At 37.5% G+C, this 22,061-nt stretch overlaps 2 protein-coding genes across 12 annotated transcripts in view; one reads left to right on the forward strand and one right to left on the reverse strand.

Annotated features, from left to right (window-relative positions):
- FAM149B1 (family with sequence similarity 149 member B1) overlaps positions 1 to 6,830 on the reverse strand; it is a 75,716-nt gene extending 68,886 nt beyond the window's left edge. For 5 of the 6 annotated variants that reach the window (XR_569871.2, XR_569872.2, XM_008696036.1 and 2 more), the window contains exons 1-3: positions 6,741 to 6,824; positions 2,709 to 2,813; positions 1,508 to 1,637 (exon numbers count right to left, since the gene is read on the reverse strand). Coding sequence is in view for 4 of the 6 variants with exons in the window: in XM_008696036.1 (XP_008694258.1) it covers positions 1,508 to 1,637; positions 2,709 to 2,813; positions 6,741 to 6,787 (282 nt within the window). In the remaining 2 variants the exon portion in view is untranslated. Of the gene's footprint in view, positions 1 to 1,507; positions 1,638 to 2,708; positions 2,845 to 6,740 lie in introns of all 6 variants that reach the window. The other variant, XM_008696037.2, reaches the window with a different exon arrangement.
- Positions 6,831 to 6,983: 153 nt separating this feature from the next.
- ECD (ecdysoneless cell cycle regulator) overlaps positions 6,984 to 22,061 on the forward strand; it is a 43,563-nt gene continuing 28,485 nt past the window's right edge. For 4 of the 6 annotated variants that reach the window (XR_569866.2, XR_569868.2, XR_569870.2 and 1 more), the window contains exons 1-9: positions 6,986 to 7,188; positions 8,655 to 8,872; positions 12,048 to 12,165; positions 15,136 to 15,223; positions 15,340 to 15,518; positions 17,021 to 17,213; positions 17,776 to 17,904; positions 19,996 to 20,124; positions 20,669 to 20,754. Coding sequence is in view for 2 of the 6 variants with exons in the window: in XM_008696027.2 (XP_008694249.1) it covers positions 8,668 to 8,872; positions 12,048 to 12,165; positions 15,136 to 15,223; positions 15,340 to 15,518; positions 17,021 to 17,213; positions 17,776 to 17,904; positions 19,996 to 20,124; positions 20,669 to 20,754 (1,127 nt within the window). In the remaining 4 variants the exon portion in view is untranslated. Of the gene's footprint in view, positions 7,189 to 8,654; positions 8,873 to 12,047; positions 12,166 to 15,135; positions 15,224 to 15,339; positions 15,519 to 17,020; positions 17,214 to 17,775; positions 17,905 to 19,995; positions 20,125 to 20,668; positions 20,755 to 22,061 lie in introns of all 6 variants that reach the window. The other 2 variants (XM_008696027.2, XM_008696026.2) reach the window with 2 other exon arrangements.

Genomic DNA, 22,061 nt, shown 5'->3' on the forward strand with positions numbered 1-22,061 from the left:
ATTTATGCTTTCTCTGCCTGATACCATCCCGCAACCACACTGACCTTTTTTCAATTCCATGAACACACCAAACACTTTCCCTTGGAAACATGAAGTTCTTTTCATCCTTAGGGCTTTTGCACATGCTGCTGGTTAACTGTCAGGAAAGTCCTTTCCTCACTCTTCACATGGTTAACTCTTTAATCTGTAAGTCTCACATCTACCCAATCTGATAATCCTATCTAAAGTAAATCCCCCCTATGTCCTGTTTCAGTACCCTGTCATCTTCCTTAGAGCACTTCTCATCTTTTGTATTTTATTTACTCTTGTCACTCGCCCTCATTAGACTATTCAATTGTGTGAGTCTCACTCACCCCATATTCCTCAGTACAATGTCTAACAACAGATGTACTCAATAAATACCTATTGAATGAATGAAGAAAACTGAAAACTCAAGCATCAGATAGTAAAGGAAAGCTCAATTATGATATTAGGAATATTATGTAACTATATATAACTATTCAAATTGACAGGTATGGAAGTAGTAAAAGAAATATTTCTATGCAATAATGGTGAATGGAAAAGCAGACCACAAAATAGGATGCACATATACAACTAAGTAAGGAAAGTGTATATACAACCAAATTCAAATTACTGGAAAATAATTCATGGTGATAATCATAAATTATAACAACTGGCATACTTCTGTAAAGAAAACAAATTGCTGACAACAATATGGTATAATAAAGTCAGTACTGTGGAAAAGTCCTTACAAAATAATATTAAGTGAAAAAACAGAGCATAACATTGTATGTACACCATGATTACAGCTAGGTCAAATTAAATACAGAGTGAAAGAAGACAGAAATAAAAATACCTAATGCATCAAGGCAATAAACATGCATAAAATGTGACTTTAAAATTTTCTTTTAAGGTTTTGATCTTTTAAAAATAATATTCTATAATGGGAGATAGCCGTAAATAAATAAATAAGTATGTCAATCTCATCTCAACACCTAATAAATAATGACTAAATAGCATTTTGGGTAGATATCTTTAGTCCTTTTTTCTAATATGTACATAAGCAAAAATACATGTAAATTTAAAATAGAACCACACTATCCATACATACTATTTTTAATCTGCTTTTTTTCATTTAATCATATATCACAATCATTTTCCCAGTCTATAGTGGCTTAATAATCAAGTTCCAAGAACAACTTAAACAACAAGTAACATTAGTGGTAGAGAGACACATTAGTGGACTACACAAAGCAAAAGTAGACCCAGGACCCAGATCCATACTAACCTGCAACTGTTAAGTCAAACACTAAGCATTTGTAAGGATCAACTACTGTATCCATAAAACAAAGCAAATACTGAAAGAGGGTAAAATCTGATAAGTATTAAAACGTAAAGAACCAATCTTCATAGAGTAAAGGACTGAAATGTACTGACAAAACTGACAAATCCTAACTCCCAGAATAGTCTCCCAAGCACTCCATCAGACCAGTAACATACAACTCACACCATAGCCCCAGGAGAAGTCCGAGCTGCCTTCTGTAGAGATCCCTGTGCCTGTATAGCTTGGAAAAGCAGATCTTGAATGCCCAGTGTCAGCTGATGTAAAAGGTGATTCTTGTGTGATGTCAGACTCACTAAATGCACAATTTGGAAGGAAGTGAGAAAACAGAAAAATTCTTATACTTCAAGTTTCTGTAGCAGTAACTACTCAGCAATTTACTAGGCGACAAGCATGCATACAAATATATCTACAGAAGCAAAAATAAATGAAGAACTTAACACTTAAGCATCATGGAAAAGTCCTAATTCCTACAAAATTGATGACAGTGATTCTAAATAATTCAAGCCATAGTTTACAACAAATACTTTAACATTCCATTTACAACATCTACCCGTGAAAACTAAAGTCATTTCAGAAATATGAATAGTAATGTCTGAACTTGTATGGCACTTTTACAGTTTACCAAGCACTTTTATAGATATAATTCCATTTTATCCTCACAACAACCTGATGATGTAGAACTCAATTAACCCCATTTAAAAAAATTTTAAGTTATATTTATTTAAGTAATCTCTTCACCCAATGTGGGTCTCAAACTCATGACCCCAAAATCAAGAGTTGCGTGCTCTTCCAACTGAGCAGGTCAAGCACCCCAATTAACGCCATTTTAAAGACAATCTGAGATTGAGTTCTAGGTTTTGAAATTAGGTTTTATGACTATAAATTTTCTATGATACCACACTGCTTCTCAGAACCCTCTTTGAAATTACAGTACGCTGTTTCTTAAAATGATAACCACAGCTAACACTTACTCATTTACCATATGCCAATCATTGTGCCAAGTTTTACGTACTTTACCTCATTTATATTTACAACATCCTTTAAGAGATACTATTATCTGGTAAGTAACTTGCCCACTGTTACTCAGCTAGTAAGTGTCAGAACCAGGATTAAAAATCAGATGTTAAACTCCTTCTGAGTCTTGGCTTTTAACTATGTCATAATACTATTTTTCAGGGGTTATAAGTATGATGTTTCCATTAGCTGTTCCAGAATGAAAACTGAATAGTACTGAAAATGTGACAAAAGTTTTGTTTTGTTTCATTAGTACAAGACTAGATATCAAGCCTAAGCCAAAAACCACTTTTGCCATTATTAAGTGTATTAAGTGTAATAAGCAAACGAGTACACTTTGTCTTATTACCTTTGGGAACTTGTGTCTTTTTCATGGCTGTCATTGGTAGAAGAAATTTCATCCAGCTGCTCTGGAAGAGGATGATGATTAATAGCATGTTTTGTTATTCCTTTCCTGTGAAAGATTTTTTAAAAAGTTATATTTCCTGTAAAGAAAAAAATATATACTTTTCAATAACTTGACTACAGGTTAGTTACCTACTTTCTGCTGCTCTGGGACTGCACTGTCCTCCTGTATGGTAGCCCTTAGCAACTAGCAGTTAAAATGTGGTTAGTCGGTGTGATGAGCACCAGGTGATGTATGGAAGTGTTGAATCACTATACTGTACAGCTGAAACTAATATTACACTGTATTTTAACTGGAATTTAAATAAAAACTTTAAAAAACATGGTTAGAAATGAGATGTGTTTTAAGTATAAAACATGGGATTTTGAGTCTAAGTACAAGAATGTGCAATAGATCACCAATAATTTTATCTTGATTACCTGTTAAAATGGTAGTATTTTGGATATGCTGGGTTAAAAAATATATTCTTAAAGTTAGTCTCACTGCAAATTTAAATTATAGTAAGTTATAACCACACACCTTTTAGAACAGCTAACACAAAATACAGTAATAACACCAAATGCAAGCGACGATGTGTAGAAACCAGATGTCTCATACACTGCTGACAGAAATGTAAAAAGGTACAGCCACTCTGGAATAGTCTCACAGTTTTTGTTTTTTTTTTTAAGATTTTTTAAAAAAGATTTATTTATGAGAGAGAAAGAGAGAGAGCATGGGGAGGAGCAGAGGGAGAGGGACAAGCAGGGTCTGCACTGAGCACGGAGCCCAAGATGGAGCTCGATGTGGGGCTTGATCCCAGGACCCTGAGATTATGATCTGAGCTGAAACTTAACTGACTGAGAAACCATGGAGCCCCAGTCTCATGGTTTCTAATAAAACGTGTACCAATGTTGGTTTCCTGGCTTTGACATTATACTAGTTACATAAATTGTCATCATTGGGGGAAGATGGGTGAAGAGTTCATGGTATTCTATGTATGATTTTTGTAACAGTGAGTTTATAATTATTTCAAAATAAAAAGTCAAAACATTAATTTCATCTGTTACTACTATTTTTTAACATGACTACCTGAAAATTTAAAATTCCACATGTGGCTGTATATTTATTTCTATTGGACAGAGCTGCTCTAGAGAGTTCAACATGTACATTAAACTAAGGGATCAATTATATGTTCCAGTCTTAATCATCTATAGTAGACTTTCCTCCAACACAGAATTCTGCAATAAATTAGTTTAGGAAACATGATAAGCTAAACAAAGTACATAGGTTTCTTTATGAAAGTTCTCTTTAGGGTCTTTAATTTGCAAATGTATATTATAAATCTCTAATACTCTTACTTCATTGGCAAGGAGGGTGAAGCACAGAGAGACTAAGTAACCTGCTTAAGGTCATATGTCAACAAAGTGATGGAGCCAGGATTCAAATCCAAGTAGTCTGGCTCTGAGGCTTCTCAGAGCAAATGAATAATTTGAGATACAAAAATATTAACATTTTTGTATATAAAGATAAAGTTAAGGGCCCAGTTAGCAGAGCTTGTACTTGAAATTATTTCTCAAATGTTGGGGATGGATTTGTGGCAGAGCTATTTGTACTTCTCTCATTCAACAATCCTACAACCAAAAGCTTGTCTTTGAGACAGTGGTAGTGAACAGAAATGTAGATTCCAGCTACAAAACAGAAACATAAGACATTTTTTAATCTGTCAAAGAAATCTGACTATGAAATGATAATACCAGAGAAATGTTAAATTTGATCATAGCATTATTTTTACGTAAGAAAATAACCTAGGGGCGCCTGGGTGGCTCAGTCAGTTGGGCGTCTGTCTGCCTTTGGCTCAGGTTGTCATCCTGGGGTCCTGGGATCTAGCCCTGCATCAAGCCCCACATCAGGCTCCCTGCTCACTGGAAAGTCGCGTCTTCCTCTCCTTCTGCCCCTCCCCCTGCTCATGCTTGCTCTCTCTCTCTCTCTCTCTCTCAAATAAATAAATAAAATCTAAAAAAAAAAAAAAAAGAAAATACCTATAATTTTTAGAGATGCAGACTGAGGTATACAGGGGTGAAATGATAATTGTCTGGGGTTTTGCTTTCTGATTTACAGATGATGGACAGAGAGGCTGAAAAAAGATAAAGAAGATAGATGAAGCAAATATATCAAATTCTTGATAATTGTCGAATGTGGGTGATAGGTGGTTCATTATATTATTCACTATACATGTATGTTTGAAATTTATAACTTTTTAAGTGTTAAGCTGTATGTTGAATATGACTTTTTTAAAAAACTCTTTTCAATATCTGTAATTTGGAACTTTTAGGGAGAAAGCTAGAGTTACTTCTTCAAAGCAAATTATCATTCTAACACCTAAAGTAAAAATCGTTTTTATTTTACTGTCATTTAGATACATATAATCCTCATTATCTTCATTATTCATATCATCCTGACTCCTCTAGAGAACCGTCTTTGGAGAGAGTTGCCGTTAGAGAGTTCAATCCAATCAACAATACAGAACAAGTAACGTAACTGTACTGGAGTAATTCTCACCCATAAAATGCCTACCAACAATTTTTCCACAAATGATTTATTTTTTTACTCTCAGAATGGTCAGAATTAATTATAAAAGCAGACTTTTAGCTAAGTCCTGTTCCCTTTATTGGAAAATTACTTTCTTCTTTCTACTTCCTAAAAAGCTTATTATCTGAATTGCTACTGTGTAGATATCCTGTTACTTAGTAGATAATAAGCTTCTGAAAGCAAGGAGAGATCACAGATTTTCTTTGTATGGCTACTGTACCAAGTAAAGGTGGGAAAGGACAAGAAATTACCAATTACTGAGGCTCTACTATGTGTCAAGCCCTGTGCCATCACTTCAGATAGGCTTTTAGAGAAAGTCTTAGTCCTATATTAAAGAAATGAATACTCGAATATTTAGTAATCTGCTGAAAAGTCACACAACTAGAAAAGAACCTAGCCAGAAACCCAGACTGACTGAAGATTCCATGCTTGTTATTACCATGTATAGTTAGTATTTAATTTTTAAATGTATGGTTGCTAAAATTACATAGCTCTATGGAGGAAAAAAGCTGGGATTTGAGGATAAAAAGCCCAAGCTCAAAACCTATTGTTTATATAATCTTAGGATGTGTAAACTTTCCCATAGTTCATGTTCTGAAAAACTGAAAGATAATCATACCCATCTTACAGAGCTGTTGCAAGGATCAAGATGTGAAAGTCTTTTTGAAAGTATAAAGCATTAACAAATGTACATTATCATTACTTGCTAAATTACAACACTTCACCAGGGGTGGGAGGTGGGTTGTTAAGCTTAAATATTTGCTCTCTAGAGCAAAACCTATCCTTAAGGATTCTGATGTTTAACGCAGAGATGGGGAAGCAGTATGTGTAATGATTATGACCAACGCTTCAGGGTCAGACTGACACCAGGTTTGTGTGCTCCACCACGTTCTGCCTGTATAACCTTTGGCATGCTACACTCTTAAATCTGAGACCTTTATTTGTAGAATGTGCAAATAATATTCCCTATTCTGTATCCTTGCGGACAGGATTAAGTGAGCTAATGCACGTAATCGGCTTTGTACGGTGCCTGGCACTAGGTATATTCAACTTTTCTGCAGCACTCAGTTAGCTATTAGTAACTTCCCGATTTGTCAATGGCCATTGACAGGTATGAAGCACTGAGGAAACTACAAATGCCATAGGAGACCCAGTCCCTCCGTTCAGGAAGAGCAGCCCAGGAAGGCCAAGGCCTAGGGCAGCACAAGTAACATGCCCTTAGCTGGAGATGGAGGCAGACCGGGCAGCGTCTGACAAGTCTGGGAGGAGAGAATTCCGAAGAACATTTTCCTTCCCCCGCCCTGGAAACGGAAAGGTGAGAAGCCCTGGTTGGGAAGGGTCCAGAGCGCTCGCGGCCCGCCTCAGCCTCCCCCGGCCCGGACTAGGATGTCTAAGCAGTCCACTCACAGCTCCAGGCTCTGTGGAACCGCCTTCCGCGTGTATCTGGAGATCATCCTCCTCTTCCTCCTGTGCCGCGGAGGGGGCGGGCCCGGCAGGNCGCCACCTTCCGGCCCCGTCACGCCCCGTCGCCTAGACTCCGGACTGCCACCACTCCCTGGGTCCCCACACCTCCAGTCCTCCGCCCTCCTTGTTTCCTGGCGGGGGCGGAAGTGACGAAAGCACAGGGGCACCGGCGTAATGCTCCCGCGGGCGCGCAGTAGTGACGCCACCGGGGGTTCCGGGGCCTAGCGGGTCTTTCAGAGCTTCCGCTGGCTTCAGGTGCCCGGGAGGCATCTGGACTGACCTTGGGCCAGGCTTTGGCTGCTACTGGCAGCTCCCGACCGGCTCACGCGGTGGGAGGGGCGGTCGAGGAGAGGTACCGCTGCGGGAGACGCGTGGGGGAGGCCCGAGAATCGTAAGCGGAATTGGTTTCCTTTTGTTGAATGGAGGGAGGAAGCTTAGTGTGGGTAAAGAGAGCTAGACTCCAGCTCAGCCCTCTGCTGCGTGGTCCCTTCTCTTTCTGTGTGCCAGTTTTCTTACTTGTACAGAAAGGAGTTCGCCTGAGGGATCTCAAAGTCCCTTCCAGTTCTAACACTAAATTTTTCATAAAAATGTGTGCTTGGCATTATGAGGTGGTTGGACGGAATTATCTGCCCTTCTGGGTTGAGAAGCCAAATAATGATTTGGACACACTGGGTAGAAGATGCAAGTTCCTCTCGACCTCGTTTTATTAGCCCGTGAGAAAACCGAGTTAAGAATAAAAATCGAATTGTGCCTTACAGTGGACTATCCAGTGCAGTGCCTCTCTTGACCAAGCCTCATCTGGCAGCAATAGTAAGCTCGTACTTCAGTTTGTAAGGAAAACCCTTAGAAAATAGAGATATCTGGGGCGCCTGGGTGGCACAGCGGTTAAGCGTCTGCCTTCTGCTCAGGGCGTGATCCCAGCATTATGGGATCGAGCCCCACATCAGGCTCCTCCGCTATGAGCCTGCTTCTTCCTCTCCCGCTCCCCCTGCTTGTGTTCCCTCTCTCGCTGGCTGTCTCTCTCTCTGTCAAATAAATAAGTAAAATCTTTAACAAAAAAAAAAAAAAAGAAAGAAAGAAAAGAAAATAGAGATATCTACCTGCTCTTAACATACCGGAGCTATCCCCCCTGAGACCTGAAAAAGGGTCAGTTTTAGGACAACTGTAGGATCAAGAACCAAGGGCAAATTATTTTGGTGTGAGATGATAGGACATGAATGTTTTGTGGTTTTGAATTCCTCATATGCTGTTCAATCTTCATAAAAGGAGATTTAAATTCTACAGAGTGAGGAAGATTGCCCTAAAGAGCTTTTAAATAATAACAATTTGGGGGAGAAATTTAGAAGTGAAGGAGTAACATTCTCATTCTACAGTTAAGGAAAAAGCCCCAGAAAGAGAAATTGAGGTGCTCAAAGTGACAGAACTAATTAGTGGCAGAACTGGGATTTTTGATAGTATTTAAACAAGATGTTATTACAGTGCTTCTCAAAGTGTGTTACATACACTAGTGCTAGTATGAGGGCAAACTTTTTTTTAATTTATTTTTTTCCAAACGTTTTTTATTTTATTCTTGCATACTATTAGTTAATTTGAGAATGTGATACTCAATTTTCACTTACTGTATTATATCAAAAGTTCCTTTAATATAATTTCAAGTATGAAAAACATAATTTCAATTATAAAAACATTATTGAAAGAATATTAAATAGGTGTTATTATTCATACTTGATCAAGGCAAAAAGTTAAATGATAGCATGTGGATAACTGAATTTTGGAAAACAGTGGAATCATGTCGAATAGTTCAGAGAATTGGATTTTACTTACACATTATTCTGTGTGCTTTATGTTCAAATGTAGCTTTCAGAGAAGAATGGAGGAAAATATGAAGCTTGCTACAGTGGAAGACACTGTGGAGTATCACCTATTCCTGATACCAGATGAACCGAGGGACCCAGAAAAACACAAAGAGATTCTTCAAAAGTATATTGAGAGGATAATGACTCAGTTTGCACCTCTGCTGGTCCCCTATATCTGGCAGAATCAGCCTTTCAATCTCAAATATAAACCTGGAAAAGGTAAGGCTCTTTTACTTACTTTGATGTGATATGTGTGACTTCTAATTCTGACAACAGTGATCTGTAGTAGTCCATAGATCATTCAGTGTTGTGAGGAGTTTTATAACCTGAGCTTTTTTGATTAGTGATGCTTGCCTATATTTGGTTAGGTCCTTAGACTTACCAAAAAAAATTTTTTTAATTCATTTGATGAAAGCTTTCTAATAGTAATTACCTTGAGAACTAATATATACTCAACAGTATTAAACCATGGGTGTTCTTGGAACTTCACTTTTCTGTGCTATAATGTATCTCGGTACCTATACTAAACAGGTTCAGGCATCTGGCTTCCTTAACTGTAGCTTCCTTTAGTGGTTACTCTATATTCCTCATTCTCAGTCATGTGTTTAGTAGGCTGCCTTGTTTGACATAGTTGTGAAACTATGTGGCTTTGCCTGGCGTATAAAGAGAAATAATTGGGCTTACGGCCATTGTTTGCTACTCGGAAGCATTTTGAGGTTGCTTCATTGCTTCTCTGTGTTGTTGGTGCTTGAGATCTGACCTCGGACCAAATGTGGCACTTTTTCTTATCATTTCATGTAGCTTTAGTAAAATGAGGCACAAATAGGTGACCACGGCTCTTATTCACGCAGGGTCTTATTTCAGATCAGGAGTCTGGCATCTTTTGATACCGTCAGTCTAGGTCTCAATGTAGTGTTTATCTGTTATCTTTTGGCTAGCAGTTGCCAAATATGTTCCCTGGTGTTAATTTTATCGAACCCCTATTCACTGAAACACATGTGATATTTATTGGCAAGAACACCTCACATTAGCACAGCACATCCAAAACCAACTCCTTATCTTTTTCCTAGAAAATCATTTTTACCCAATGTTTTCTTGTCTTGCTTAATGGCGTTGTTATCCACCTAGTTGTTCAGCTTGTTAATAATTCAAAATTATACTCAGCTCCTCACTTGACCATGTTCAGTCAGGCACTAGATCCTGTGTGGTTACTCCTAAAATACGACCCCTTCTCTACATTTGTTTGTCTACAATCTAGACCCTCTTTATCTCTTCATCTGGAAGACCACAGCAGCCACCTAACTAACCTCTCTGGTTCCAGTATCTCCAGTTCCTCACACTGTTGCCAGTTACCTTTGTCAAACACAAATTTGATCATGTCAGTCTTTGGCCTAACATCCTTCACCAGTTGCCCATTGCTTCTGGATAGAGTTCAAATTGAAGTTTAATATATAAGGTAGATAAAAGTAGTCTAATTGGAGCTTCTCTAGTTGAAGGAATTTGAGAGATCTGGGGTGGGAAGAAGAGTTGGTTGGGCTGTTCTTCCTACCTTTTTTTTGCCATGGCAGCCCTTGAGACACTTCACAATGTGCTTGTTTGACCTTTTGTCTGTTAATATTGGTAGATTACATTGATTGATTTTCATATGCATTACATTGCATTCCAGGAATAAATTCAATGTGTTGAAATCAGTTTGCTAGTATTTTGTTGAGGATTTCTGCATCAGTGTTCCAGGGATATTTGGTCATAGTCTTCCTGTATTGTCTTGGTCTGGCTTTAGTATGAGGGTAATGCTGGCCTCATAAAATGCGTTTGGGAGTGTTCCCTCCTCTTCGGTTGTTTTTAAGAGTTTGAAGAGGATTGATGTTAATTCTTCTTTAAATGTTGGTAAAATTCTCTAGTGAGCTTTTCTTTTTTGGGAAGTTTTTGATTACTGACTCAGTGTCCTTTACTAGTAACCTGTCTGTTCAGATTCTCTATTTCTTTGTGATCCAGTCTTGATAGGTTGTGTGTTTCTAAGAATGTACTCATTTCTTCCAAGTTATCCAGTTGGTTGGTGTACAGTTGTTCGTAGTGTTCTCTTATAGTCCTTTTTATTTCTGTAGTATAGGTTGTAATAGCTCCACTTTCATTTCTGATTTTAGTTACTTGCGTCTCTTTTTTTCTTACTAATCTGAGATTTTGTCAATTTTGTAGTGTTTCAAAAACCAAATCACTTTATTTTTTTCTATTTTTCTATTCTCTGTTTCATTAATCTCTGTTCTAATCTTCATTATTTCCTTCCTTCTGCTAGCTTTGGGTTAGCTTTTCTTGTTCTATTTCCTTCAGGTGTAAAGTTAGATTGTTTATCTGAGATCTTTTATAACTATAAACTTCTTAGCACTGCTTTTACATGTCTGTTTTCATTTGTGTCAAGGTGTTTTCTGATTTCCTTTGTGATTTCTTCTTTGACCCATTGAGCTGTTTAAGAGTGTTATTAAGGTAAAAAAAAATGAATGTATTAAGTTCTACATATTTTTGAATACTGCACTTGTTTGGGTGCCTGGATGGCTCAGTCAGTTAAGTGTCTGCTTTCAGCTCAGGTCATGATCCCAGGGTCCTGGATAGAGTCCCGAGTCGGGCTCCCTGCTCAGCGGGGAGTCTGCTTCTCTCTCTCCGTCTGCCTGCACCTCCCCCTGCTTGTGCTCTCTCTCGCTATTTCTCTCTCTGTGTCAAATAAATAAATAGAAATATTAAAAAAAAAAAAGAATACTGCACTTCTTTGAAAAAATTTCTGCTCCATCTAAATCTAGCTTCCTGGTATTCCTGAAACACCGTAGTGTCTGCCATGCTTATATGCCTTTGCACATGCTATTCTCTTTCTCCTGTCATTCCTCCAAATGAGCATAGCTCAGATATCACATTCTTTATACTCACATCCCCTTCAGTGCATATGTCTGTTCATCATTTTGTTTTGAGATGGCATGCTGGTCCATCTCCTGTTGTCTAGACCCTTGGGTCCTCATAAGTAGGCTTCTTTTTTTTTTTTTTTTTTTTTTTAGATTTTTATTTATTTATTCAACAGAGATAGAGACAGCCAGCGAGAGAGAGAACACAAGCAGGGGGAGTGGGAGAGGGAGAAGCAGGCTCATAGCAGAAGAGCCTGATGTGGGGCTCGATCCCAGAACGCCGGGATCACGCCCTGAGCCGAAGGCAGACGCTTAACCGCTGTGCCACCCAGGCGCCCCCACAAGTAGGCTTCTTATATCCTGTTCAGGATTGCAACCCCAGCTCCCCATATAGTACCTACAGCATGGTCAGTCAATGAATGTTTGTTTATTTGAATGATTACTTGTATTTTTATGTGCACTGACAAATTTATTTGGTTATATGATTGCTTTTCTCTTGTTTTTAGGAGATGTTCCTGCTCATATGTTTGGCATGACAAAGTTTGGGGATAACATTGAGGATGAATGGTTTATTGTTTATGTAGTAAAGCAAATTACAAAGGAATTTCCAGAATTAGTAGCAAGGTATTAGTTATTTCAATAATCTAAAGGAATTCTCTTGTTGAGACTGACTACATTTTTATCCTTTTAGTACATTTTTTTCAGTAGTCTGGTGGAGACTGTACAAATTTGAGACATGGATTTTGAAAGTGACTGTGTTTTCTTCCTTTTCTCTCGTGACTTCCTTTTCTTGAGGAAAAATTAAAGTACGTTGGAGAGCTTAACTTCCAAAATTTTTAAACAAAACCTGTCTATTCTAGTTTTTGTTTTGTTTTTTAGTAATTCTCATTATGAAAGACTAAATACAGATGGTAAACAAAATCCAAACAATACCAAAGGGTGTACTACTGTTTAAAAAAATCTTAGGGGAAAAAAAATCCATTTGTATGTACATATACATATTTTACAGATTTCTTTACTATGTCTTCCTCTGTTATACTTTAGTGCTCTCTCTCTATATATATATATATATTTTTTTTTTTTGAGAACTCATGTACAGAAAAATTTAAAGAAAAATCAGGGAACAATTGTATTGAAAGGAAAGTAGGTAACAGTGCATTCTAAAGCTCTTTAAAATAGGAACTGATTGTTCTCTGTAATTACCAAGTTTTGTCAGCAGAGGGCGTTTCACCCATTTGCACGTGTTATTCTAATTTTCCTGTCAGCCCCCAAATTCTAATCTATCCCCCCAGCCTTTTCCCCAGCAGAACAAAAAGAAAACAACTCCGAAAACTTACTATGAAATCAAAATTTCAAACATGAAAGTAGAGAGAATGAACCCATATGTACTTCTCCCCCAGCTTCAACAATGATCAATTCATGGACATTCTTACTTTATCTATACCTTTCCCATACTCCCCCATTACATAGCAAGATTTTTTTAAAACAGATCACCAACAATATGCCATTTGATCTTTAAATAATTTAACATGTAAATGTAAGAGATAACTTACTTTAAACATTACTGTTACCATACCTAAAAGTAATTAGCAATAATTTCTTAATAAATGATAGAATTTTAAGTGAACAAACACAAAGATATTCATTTCTATCTTTACAAGGATAATAGGGAGAGGGCAATGCCTTTTGTGTATGGATTCTAATCTTTATTTTTCTTTTTTTTAAAGATCTTATTTATTTACTTGAGAGGGAGACACACACACAGAGCGATAGTGAGCGGGGGGGAGGAGCAGAAGGAGAGGGAGAAGCAGACTCCCCACCGAGCAGGGAACCTGACATGGGGCTCGATCCTGGGACTCCAGGATCATGACCTGAGCTGAAGGCAGCCGCCCAACTGACTAAGCCACCAAGGAGCCCCAGATTCTGATCTTTATTTAATGATGGCTCATACCTACCCCATGCCTATAAAGCTCTTTAAATAGTAGGCATCTACTGTCTTACAGTTTTTTAAAAAAAATTAGAAAAAGAACTTCCTCTCTGTCTCCGCCAGATTAATCTTCCTAAGGAAGAGCTCTAACCATTTTTCTACCTGCCTTGAAACCTTTCATTCCTTTTGTGTATAAAACTAAGCTCATTCTCATTGACTCTGGTAACATTTTTTTAAAAATTTTTAAAGATTTTATTTATTTGAGAGAGAGCACAAGCAGGGAGAGAAGCAGAGGGTGAGAGAAAGGGAGAAGCCGACTCTCCACTGAGCAAGGAGCCTGATGTAGGGCTCGATCCCAGACCCCTGAGATCATGACCTGAGTTGAAGGCAGATGCCCCAACTCTGCTAACATTTAAAGCTCTTCACAAAATGATATAACTGCTTTTTAAAAAAGATTTATTTATTTATTTTAGAGAGTGAGAGCACAAGCAGGAGGGGCAGAGGGGGAGAGAGAGAGAATCTCAAGCAAACTGTGTGCTTAGTGCTGAGCCCGACTCAGGGCTCAGTCTCACGACCCTGCGATCACTACCTGAGCCAAAACCAAGAGTCAGATGCTCAACCGACTGTGCCACCGAGGCGCCCCATAGCTGTGCTTTTCTAGTCTTGTTTTTTGCTAATTGTCATTCTCCAAATATCCACCTTAAATAGCCACCTCCATGTTTTTGCTTATGCTAATCCCTCTCCCAAGAACATCTCTCCTTTTCTCCTTATATCCACACATTAAAAGTGAAAAAAATCTAGAACAGTGTCTAAAATGTGCTACCTTTTGTGTGACGAGAGGAGAAAATAAGAATTTTTATTCCTATTAGCTAGATTATGCATAAGCAACCACTAGAAGGATAAACAAGAAATAACAATGGTTGGAGGGTAGGAAGGGGGCATATAGGGACAAAAGTAGGAAGGAAACTTTTTCATTGTATAACTTTTTATGTATTTTTTTAAAAGTTTAATCATGTGACTGTCTTACCTATTCAAAAATTTAAATTTAGAGGCAGCTGGGTGGCTCAGTTAGTTAAGCAGCCAGCTCTTGATTTTGGCTCAGGTCGTGATCTCAGGGTTCTGGGATTGAGCCCTGTGTCAGGCTCTGTGCTCAGCAGGGAGCCTGCTTCAGGATTTTCTCTCCTTCTGCCCCTCTCCCTGCTCACATGCTTGCTCGTGCTCTCTCTCTAAAATAAATAAATAAATCTTTAAAAAAATTAAATTCTTTTAAAAAATTTAAATTTAAAGAAAGTGATAGAAATGAGGCAAAATAAAATTCTCTCTCAAGGTTTAAGTGACTTCCATAAGTGCTTTCCTAATCTTGGCTCTAGGTGATTTTTTTCTTCTTTTGACACCCTATTGTATATTTTTCATATTTTTGTCTGGTGTTATTTATTTATGTACTTACTTTTTCTCCTTATCATCTCTTCCAAATCCTCCTTCGGTTTTAGAATCTCCTTCAGTACTTCATGGTGTCTTAAGTATTATTTGCTTTATTATAATAATCTACACATAGTGTATTCTCAGATATTTGCTAGAATGAAAGAAAAAATATTAGAATAAATGTGTTTTAATTAATAGCATATATATGCTTTTTAAATGCATAATTGGAATTTCTTTTGCATTAGGATTGAAGACAATGATGGTGAATTCTTGTTAATAGAAGCTGCTGACTTTCTCCCTAAATGGTTGGATCCTGATAATAGTGCCAATAGGGTAAATATACCCAAATTTGGAAAATTTACAGAGATGAAATCATGTTGTAACATTTTTCATATGTACCTAGAGTTTGTCTGTGCCCAGAATGAAAATTAAAATGTATCGTTTTGTAGGTGTTTTTCCACCATGGAGAATTGTGCATTATTCCTGCACCAAGGAAACCTGGAGCAGTGTCCTGGTTACCCACCACACCCCCAACAATCCCACAAGCATTGAATATAATCTCAACACACCCAGAAGAAATTTTGGCTTCAGAATCTATACGAGCTGCTGTGAACAGGCGCATCAGAGGGTAAGAAAAAAATTTTCATTGCTAGTGAAGGAGCCTTTTGATTTAGTGCAGTTCAAGTCTTTCATTGCATGTAGAATTTCTTTCACCTAGATTAATGCTCATTTTCATTTTGTCTTCCTCCTCCATGAAAGTGGCTAACAAATGAAACTTACATGTTTTGGGGCACCTGGGTGCCTCAGTCGATAAAGCATCTGCCTCCAGCTCAGGTCATGATCTCAGGGTCCTGGGGTGGAGCCCCACATCGGGCTCCCTGCTCAGCGGGGAGCCTGCTTCTTCCTTGCCCTCTCCCTCTCCCCGCTTGCGCGCGCGCGCTCTCTCTCTCTCTATCAAATAAGTAAATAAATAAAATATTTTTTAATAAATAAATAAATAAACTTACATGTTTTAAAATTAAGGAATAGATACATCTTTTAATTCCCATTCATAGGTGTTAATATTCCACTCCCAATATTTTTTCATTTATTTACTTAGGTACTGTAGCTAAGTATTATCTATATCCATTGATAAAAATTTTGAGACCAATAGGAATGGAAACCTAAGGGAGCACAGTGTACTCTGTGGTTCTAGGGCTCTGGATGGAATTCTTTGACCTTTGTGGATCACTTTAGGCTCTATTCAGAAGAGACAGCCTTCACCTAGTAACATAGTAGTTCGGCCTTTCAAATTTGAGTACCTTTTCGGTGTTTAGCACAATTCAAGTTTTGTTTTGTTTTTTTTTTATTTGTTTGTTTGTTTGTTTTAAAGATTTATTTATTTATTTATTTATTTATTTATTTATTTGACAGAGACACAGCCAGCAAGAGAGGGAACACAAGCAGGGGGAGTGAGAGAGGACGAAGCAACCTCCCAGTGGAGCAGGGAGCCCGATGCAGGGCTCGATCCCAGGACTCTGGGATCATGCCCTGGGCCAAAGGCAGCCTCTTAACAACTGAGCCACCCAGGTGCCCCAGCACCATTCAAGTTTTAACAATATAAAATCTCTTTTAACTTTGTTCAATATACTTTGTACCATTGTTTTATAAGAATAGACTCTGATTCTATCCTTGTTCCAAAGAATGTAGGGTTCTTGTTTTGTCTTTATTGAACTACCTTTTTTAAAAAAAAATTTATTTATTTCAGACAGAGCATGAGTGGGGGAGGGAGGAGGGGCAATGGGAGAGGGAGAAGCAGACTCCCTGCTGATAGGGAGCCTGATGTGGGGCTCAATCCCAGGGCCCTGGGATCATGACCTGAGCCAAAAGCAGATGCTTAACCCACTGAGCCACCCAGGCGCCCCTACTGAACTACCTTAATTCCTTTTCTTTATTTTCTATTTTTTCCTACTTTTACTCTTTCCCTCTCTTCTGCAGTTTTTAGTGCGTATGGTAGCTTTATCTTCACCTTCCTTGTCATTCTACAGCTTACTCTTAATGAACCGAGACAATATAAGAGGAAGTAAATAGTAGAAGAATTCTAGATGTTTGTTTATCATAAAATAAAAATAATTATGTTACCTGTCACAGATACCCAGAAAAAATCCAAGCCTCCCTTCATCGCGCGCACTGCTTCCTTCCAGCTGGCATCGTAGCAGTGTTAAAGCAGCGGCCCAGATTGGTGGCTGCAGGAGTCCAGGCATTTTACCTACGGGACCCCATTGACCTGAGAGCCTGTCGTGTTTTCAAGACTTTCTTGCCTGAAACACGAATAATGACATCGGTAAGATAGCTCTCTTGGTCATTTAGTTTCTGTCACTGGAAAGAAAGTTGAACATCATTGTAATTGTGCACTAGAAAAAAACTGGAAATATTCTGTTTCGTCATGGCAAGCTAATGTACTTTTTTTTCTTAATTTTCTTTTCTCCCATCCGTGGAGGAAGATTTCAAGAGACTTCACTTCCTATTTTATATCAAAATGTTTCTTAGATATTTTCTGACCATATTTTTCCTATTATATTTTCTTCTTAAGAGTAAAACATTTCATTTCTTCCAGAGACTTAAGAATTATTCTTTATCTTCTACCCACCCAAATTGCAGTATAATGTAACTAATGAGAAGAATTCCATTAGTGATAACTAAAAAGTAGACAGTGAGGTCAATTTTGTGGTATGTGAATTATATCTCAATAAAGCTGTTACTAAAAAAATGTTGGTAGTGAATAGGTTGGATCTTCTTGGCATTTCATATGAATACGAAGCTCATAAATGGAATTATAAACTGTGAAATGATAGTCAAATTTTTACTTTCAGGAAGACTCATGTATTTTGTGTTCCAATGTCCAGGTGACTTTCACCAAATGTCTGTATGCACAGTTGGCACAACAAAGGTTTGTGCCAGACCGGCGGAGTGGATACAAGATGCCTCCTCCATCTCATCCCCAATATCGAGCCCATGAATTGGGCATGAAGTTGGTAATGAACCATAAAATTTTATATTCCTTCCTTTAGGTAAAAGGGCTCTTAATAGAATAATGGTACAGCATAGAAAGTCTAGAAATAGACCTTACTTATGTGAGAATGTAGTAAAATGTGGCATCTCAAACAAGAAGGAAAAATGGGTTATTCAGTTAATGATAATAGAACAACTGTGAAGGCATCTAAGAAGTTAAGGTTGATTCCCTCACACCTATCCCAAAATAAATTCCAGGTGGACCAAATATTTAAAAGGAAACATTGAAACCATAAAATCTGAAAGAAAACACAGGAGAATTTTTGATAATTTGAGTAGGAAAGGTCTTTCTAAGCAGAACTTGAAACCAGAAGCTATTAAAAAAAAAGACTGATAAATTTGATTATTAAAGATTAAGCATTTCTGGTGCACCTGGGTGGCTCAGTCAGTTAAGCATCCAACTCTTAATTTTAGCTCAGGTCATGATCTCAGACCTGAGGTCTCAGGTCTCAGGTCTCAGGTCTGAGATCATGTGAGATCATGTGAGATCACACCACATGAGATTCTCTCTTTCCCTCTCCCTCTGCTCCACCCCCTAAAAAAAAATTAAGCATTTCTGTATGGGAAAGAAAAACCCCATAACTTAAGTCAAAAGACAGTAAACCTGAAGACAGTATTATATTTGCAATTTAAATTGAAAAGAGCTAATTTCTTTAATATATACAGAGTTCCTACAAGTCAATATGAAAAATAATACTAATTAATAAAAAATGTTCAGAAGCTATGAACAGACAATCCCCAGGAAAGGAAATACAAATGATTTTTAATTTAAACATAAGAAAAATGTTGGCCCTTGCTCAGAATAAAAGTAATGCAACTTAAAGCTATAAAATAATGTTTTCTACCATTTGGCAAATATCAAAAAGATTGATAATATATATTGGATTAGTAAAAATATATATAGAGAGAGATACTCTAAAACATCATCCACGGGAATGTAAGTTAATTCAATCTCTTACAACAATTTGTCAATATCCATCAATACATAAATGCACAAACCCTTCTGCTCAGCATTCTCACTTCTAGATATTTATCTTCCATATATTTTATATGTGCACAAAGATGTATGAGGATACTCATGACAGCATTATCTGTAGTAGCAAAAGATTGGAAACTACCTAAATGCCTATTAGTAGGGGAATAGTTAGATAAATTATGGCCTGCCTATGCAGTGAAATGGATAAATGTGTATGATCATATAAAATGATCTGCAAGGCATATAACTTAGTGAAAAAGCAAGGTTTTGTACAGTGTATATATTGCCATTTAATGACCAAAGGGATGCAGTAGGGTATACAGACACAGACCACACATTTGCTTGAGTGCATACATTACTTCTGAAAGGATATGCAAGAAATTGGTAATGGTAGTTTTCTCTAGAGTGATCAGGAAAGTTCCCTGTCTGACTTACTTTGCCATGCTCATTCATTATATTTTTTAGTCATAGGACACTTAAAATGAAGTGATTCCCTCCCTTCCCTATGTCTAAGACCATGCTGAATTCATTTATAATTTCTGTCAGACAAGAAACTTTTTACAAGCTTTTTTTTAAAGCAAACAAGAAATAAGTTTTAAATTTCTGGTTTTGTAATCAGCAAGAAAAGAAATCTCTTTGAAGAGAACAAGGATCTTTGTATTATTCGCTTTCCCTTTATAATTTTTAGTAATCTATAGAAATTGAAAAACTTGGAAATAGTCAGATTTTTCATAAAATTCAAAGTGTTGGAACTCCTGGGTAACTCAGTAGGTTAAGCGTCCGCCTTCGGCTCAGGTCATGATCCAAGGGGCCTGGGATCGAGTCCCACGTTGGGCTCCTTGTTCTGAGGGGAGCCTGCTTCTCCCTCTCCTGCTCCTCCTGCTTGTGCTCTCTCTCTCTCTCTGACAAATAAAATCTTTAAAATAATAATAATAATAATAATAATAATACATTTTAAAAATAAAATTCAAAGTGTTAAAAATGTCCATATGCCCTTATGTCCAGTCACCTAGGTCTTAAGTGTGGCTAAGTGGAAAGAAAGTAACTTAATAATGAAAATTCTGTGTATTCCATCTAGGCTCACGGATTTGAGATCTTATGCTCCAAATGCAGCCCACATTTTTCTGACTCCAAGAAATCCTTCATGACTACCTCCCCCCTCTGGGCTGGCTTTCTTGAAAGTCTGAAAAAGAATGATTACTTTAAGGTAGGACTTGCAATGCGTTTGTAAAATTGTACAATCCAGGGAAAATCAAGCTAGTGAATTAGAGTCCTATGGTCCATATTTAATGTGTAACATTATTATGGAAGCTAGAGTTAAAAGGGACCATTCTAGTTCAGTGTTAATGAGAGGGTAACTATGAACTGTTCCTAGTATTTTAGAAAAATTACTAACATTTATATAGAATGCTGAAAGTTATCATTTGTATCAGAAGAACAACTTGGGCAAATCATAAGGTAAACACGAAGACACCAAATAGAAAAATGAACAAAGACATGGATTGAAAAAATTACAAAAAGACAAGTAACAAATTTTTCTTAAAATATTCACTCTTACAAGTAGTAAGGATATACATATGAACACAGTAATACTTTTTCACATATATGAAAAAGGATCTGTGTGATATTTAGTGCTGTTGAAGGTGTGGGGAAGTTAATATTCCTATACGTGCCATAACATTGCATATTTGCTAATGTTATTTTAATGATACCATGTAAATAATGTTCTGATAGGCCTTTTTTTTTTTAAGGGACTGATAGAAGATTCTGCTCAGTACCAGGCAAGGCTAGAAATGGCAAAGAACTACTTCCAACTCTCAGTAAACCGACCAGAAAGGTGAGTTTATCACTACCTAACCGTGGCAGCAAAGTGGTAACCTGCCAGAGGTTAAGGAGTTCCTCACTCTTGAGATAGTTGCAGAAGTTGGAGTTGCCATATTTAAAGAGTTAATGGCAAGGATCATGAATACTGAAGGGGCTGAAGTGGGGGAGAAGAGGTTTTGCTACAGAAGATCACTGGATCTGGCACTTGTCATCATCATCATCATCATCATCATCATCATCATCTTCTAATGGCTAAGTTTTATTGGTAATTATAAAGTGTAGGCCACTTGCATTTGTTAAATCTCTCTTACAATCCTGTTATGATGATTATTATTCCCTATTTACAGCAGAGAAGCTGAGGCCAAGAGAGATTAAGTAGTTTGCCAAAGGTCACACAGCTAATAAGTGACAGATAAAAGGATTTGAACTCAGGCGGTCTGAAACTGAGCATGTGCTTAATTCCTGTAGGAACCCTTGGCTGTGTCTAGCTACTTTTAGGCGGACCTGAAACACAGGGTAAAGCAGATATTCATCTTTCAAATCAAATCTCATTCTGACCTGCCATACGTTTCCTGGGGGAAGAAAGAAATGAGCACAAAGTTGGAAGGAAATGGCACCCCTTTAAAATTTAATAAAACAGTGGTTTTGTAATGGTGGAGTAACATATCCAACTAACCCCCTGCCAATTGTAATTATAACCTCTGGACAGAATATAAGAAATAATTATTTGAAGACACAGTAGAACAACAAAATAAGACAAAAATCGAAGGAAATAGGACCCTTAAAAGAAGATCACAATATGTGTGGTCCACATTGTCTGAGTTGTCCCCTGAGGTCACTTCCTAGTCAGTGCAGCACCAAGGAAAAAATAGAGTTCTAGCAGAAAGCCTCAGTCTTACTGAGCTCAGGAATCAAAGATCAGATTTTGAGTGTTGGAAAAAATTCAATTTATGTTTGCAAAATTGAATTTGAGATACTCAAAGCTGTTAAATAACATGGAAGAATAGCTTTGTATATATTATGGTTAAAAGGTCCCAAGTTGTGTGTGTTTTTCATTTTGTTGTTGAACTTTTTCTTTTTTCAAATAAAATGTACTGGTTTTGAACTCCAGTCATTTTGCTTACATAGCAAACATCACTTATTTGTGTAATAGACTGTTCTTTGAGGACTGGTGAAGCGAAGTTGATGCTGAGAGAACTCTAGCGTCGGTTGTCTGTGAGGTAATAATGACTTTACAGCAGTCCTTACTCTCAGAGGTGTCTGTGTGTGCCTTTGTCCTACTCCCATCAGTTTCGACAGAGATAGAAACAGCCAGCGAGA

The sequence above is a fragment of the Ursus maritimus genome, unplaced genomic scaffold, assembly GCF_017311325.1.
Source record: "Ursus maritimus isolate PB19 unplaced genomic scaffold, ASM1731132v1 scaffold_7, whole genome shotgun sequence".
Lineage (NCBI taxonomy): Eukaryota > Metazoa > Chordata > Mammalia > Carnivora > Ursidae > Ursus > Ursus maritimus.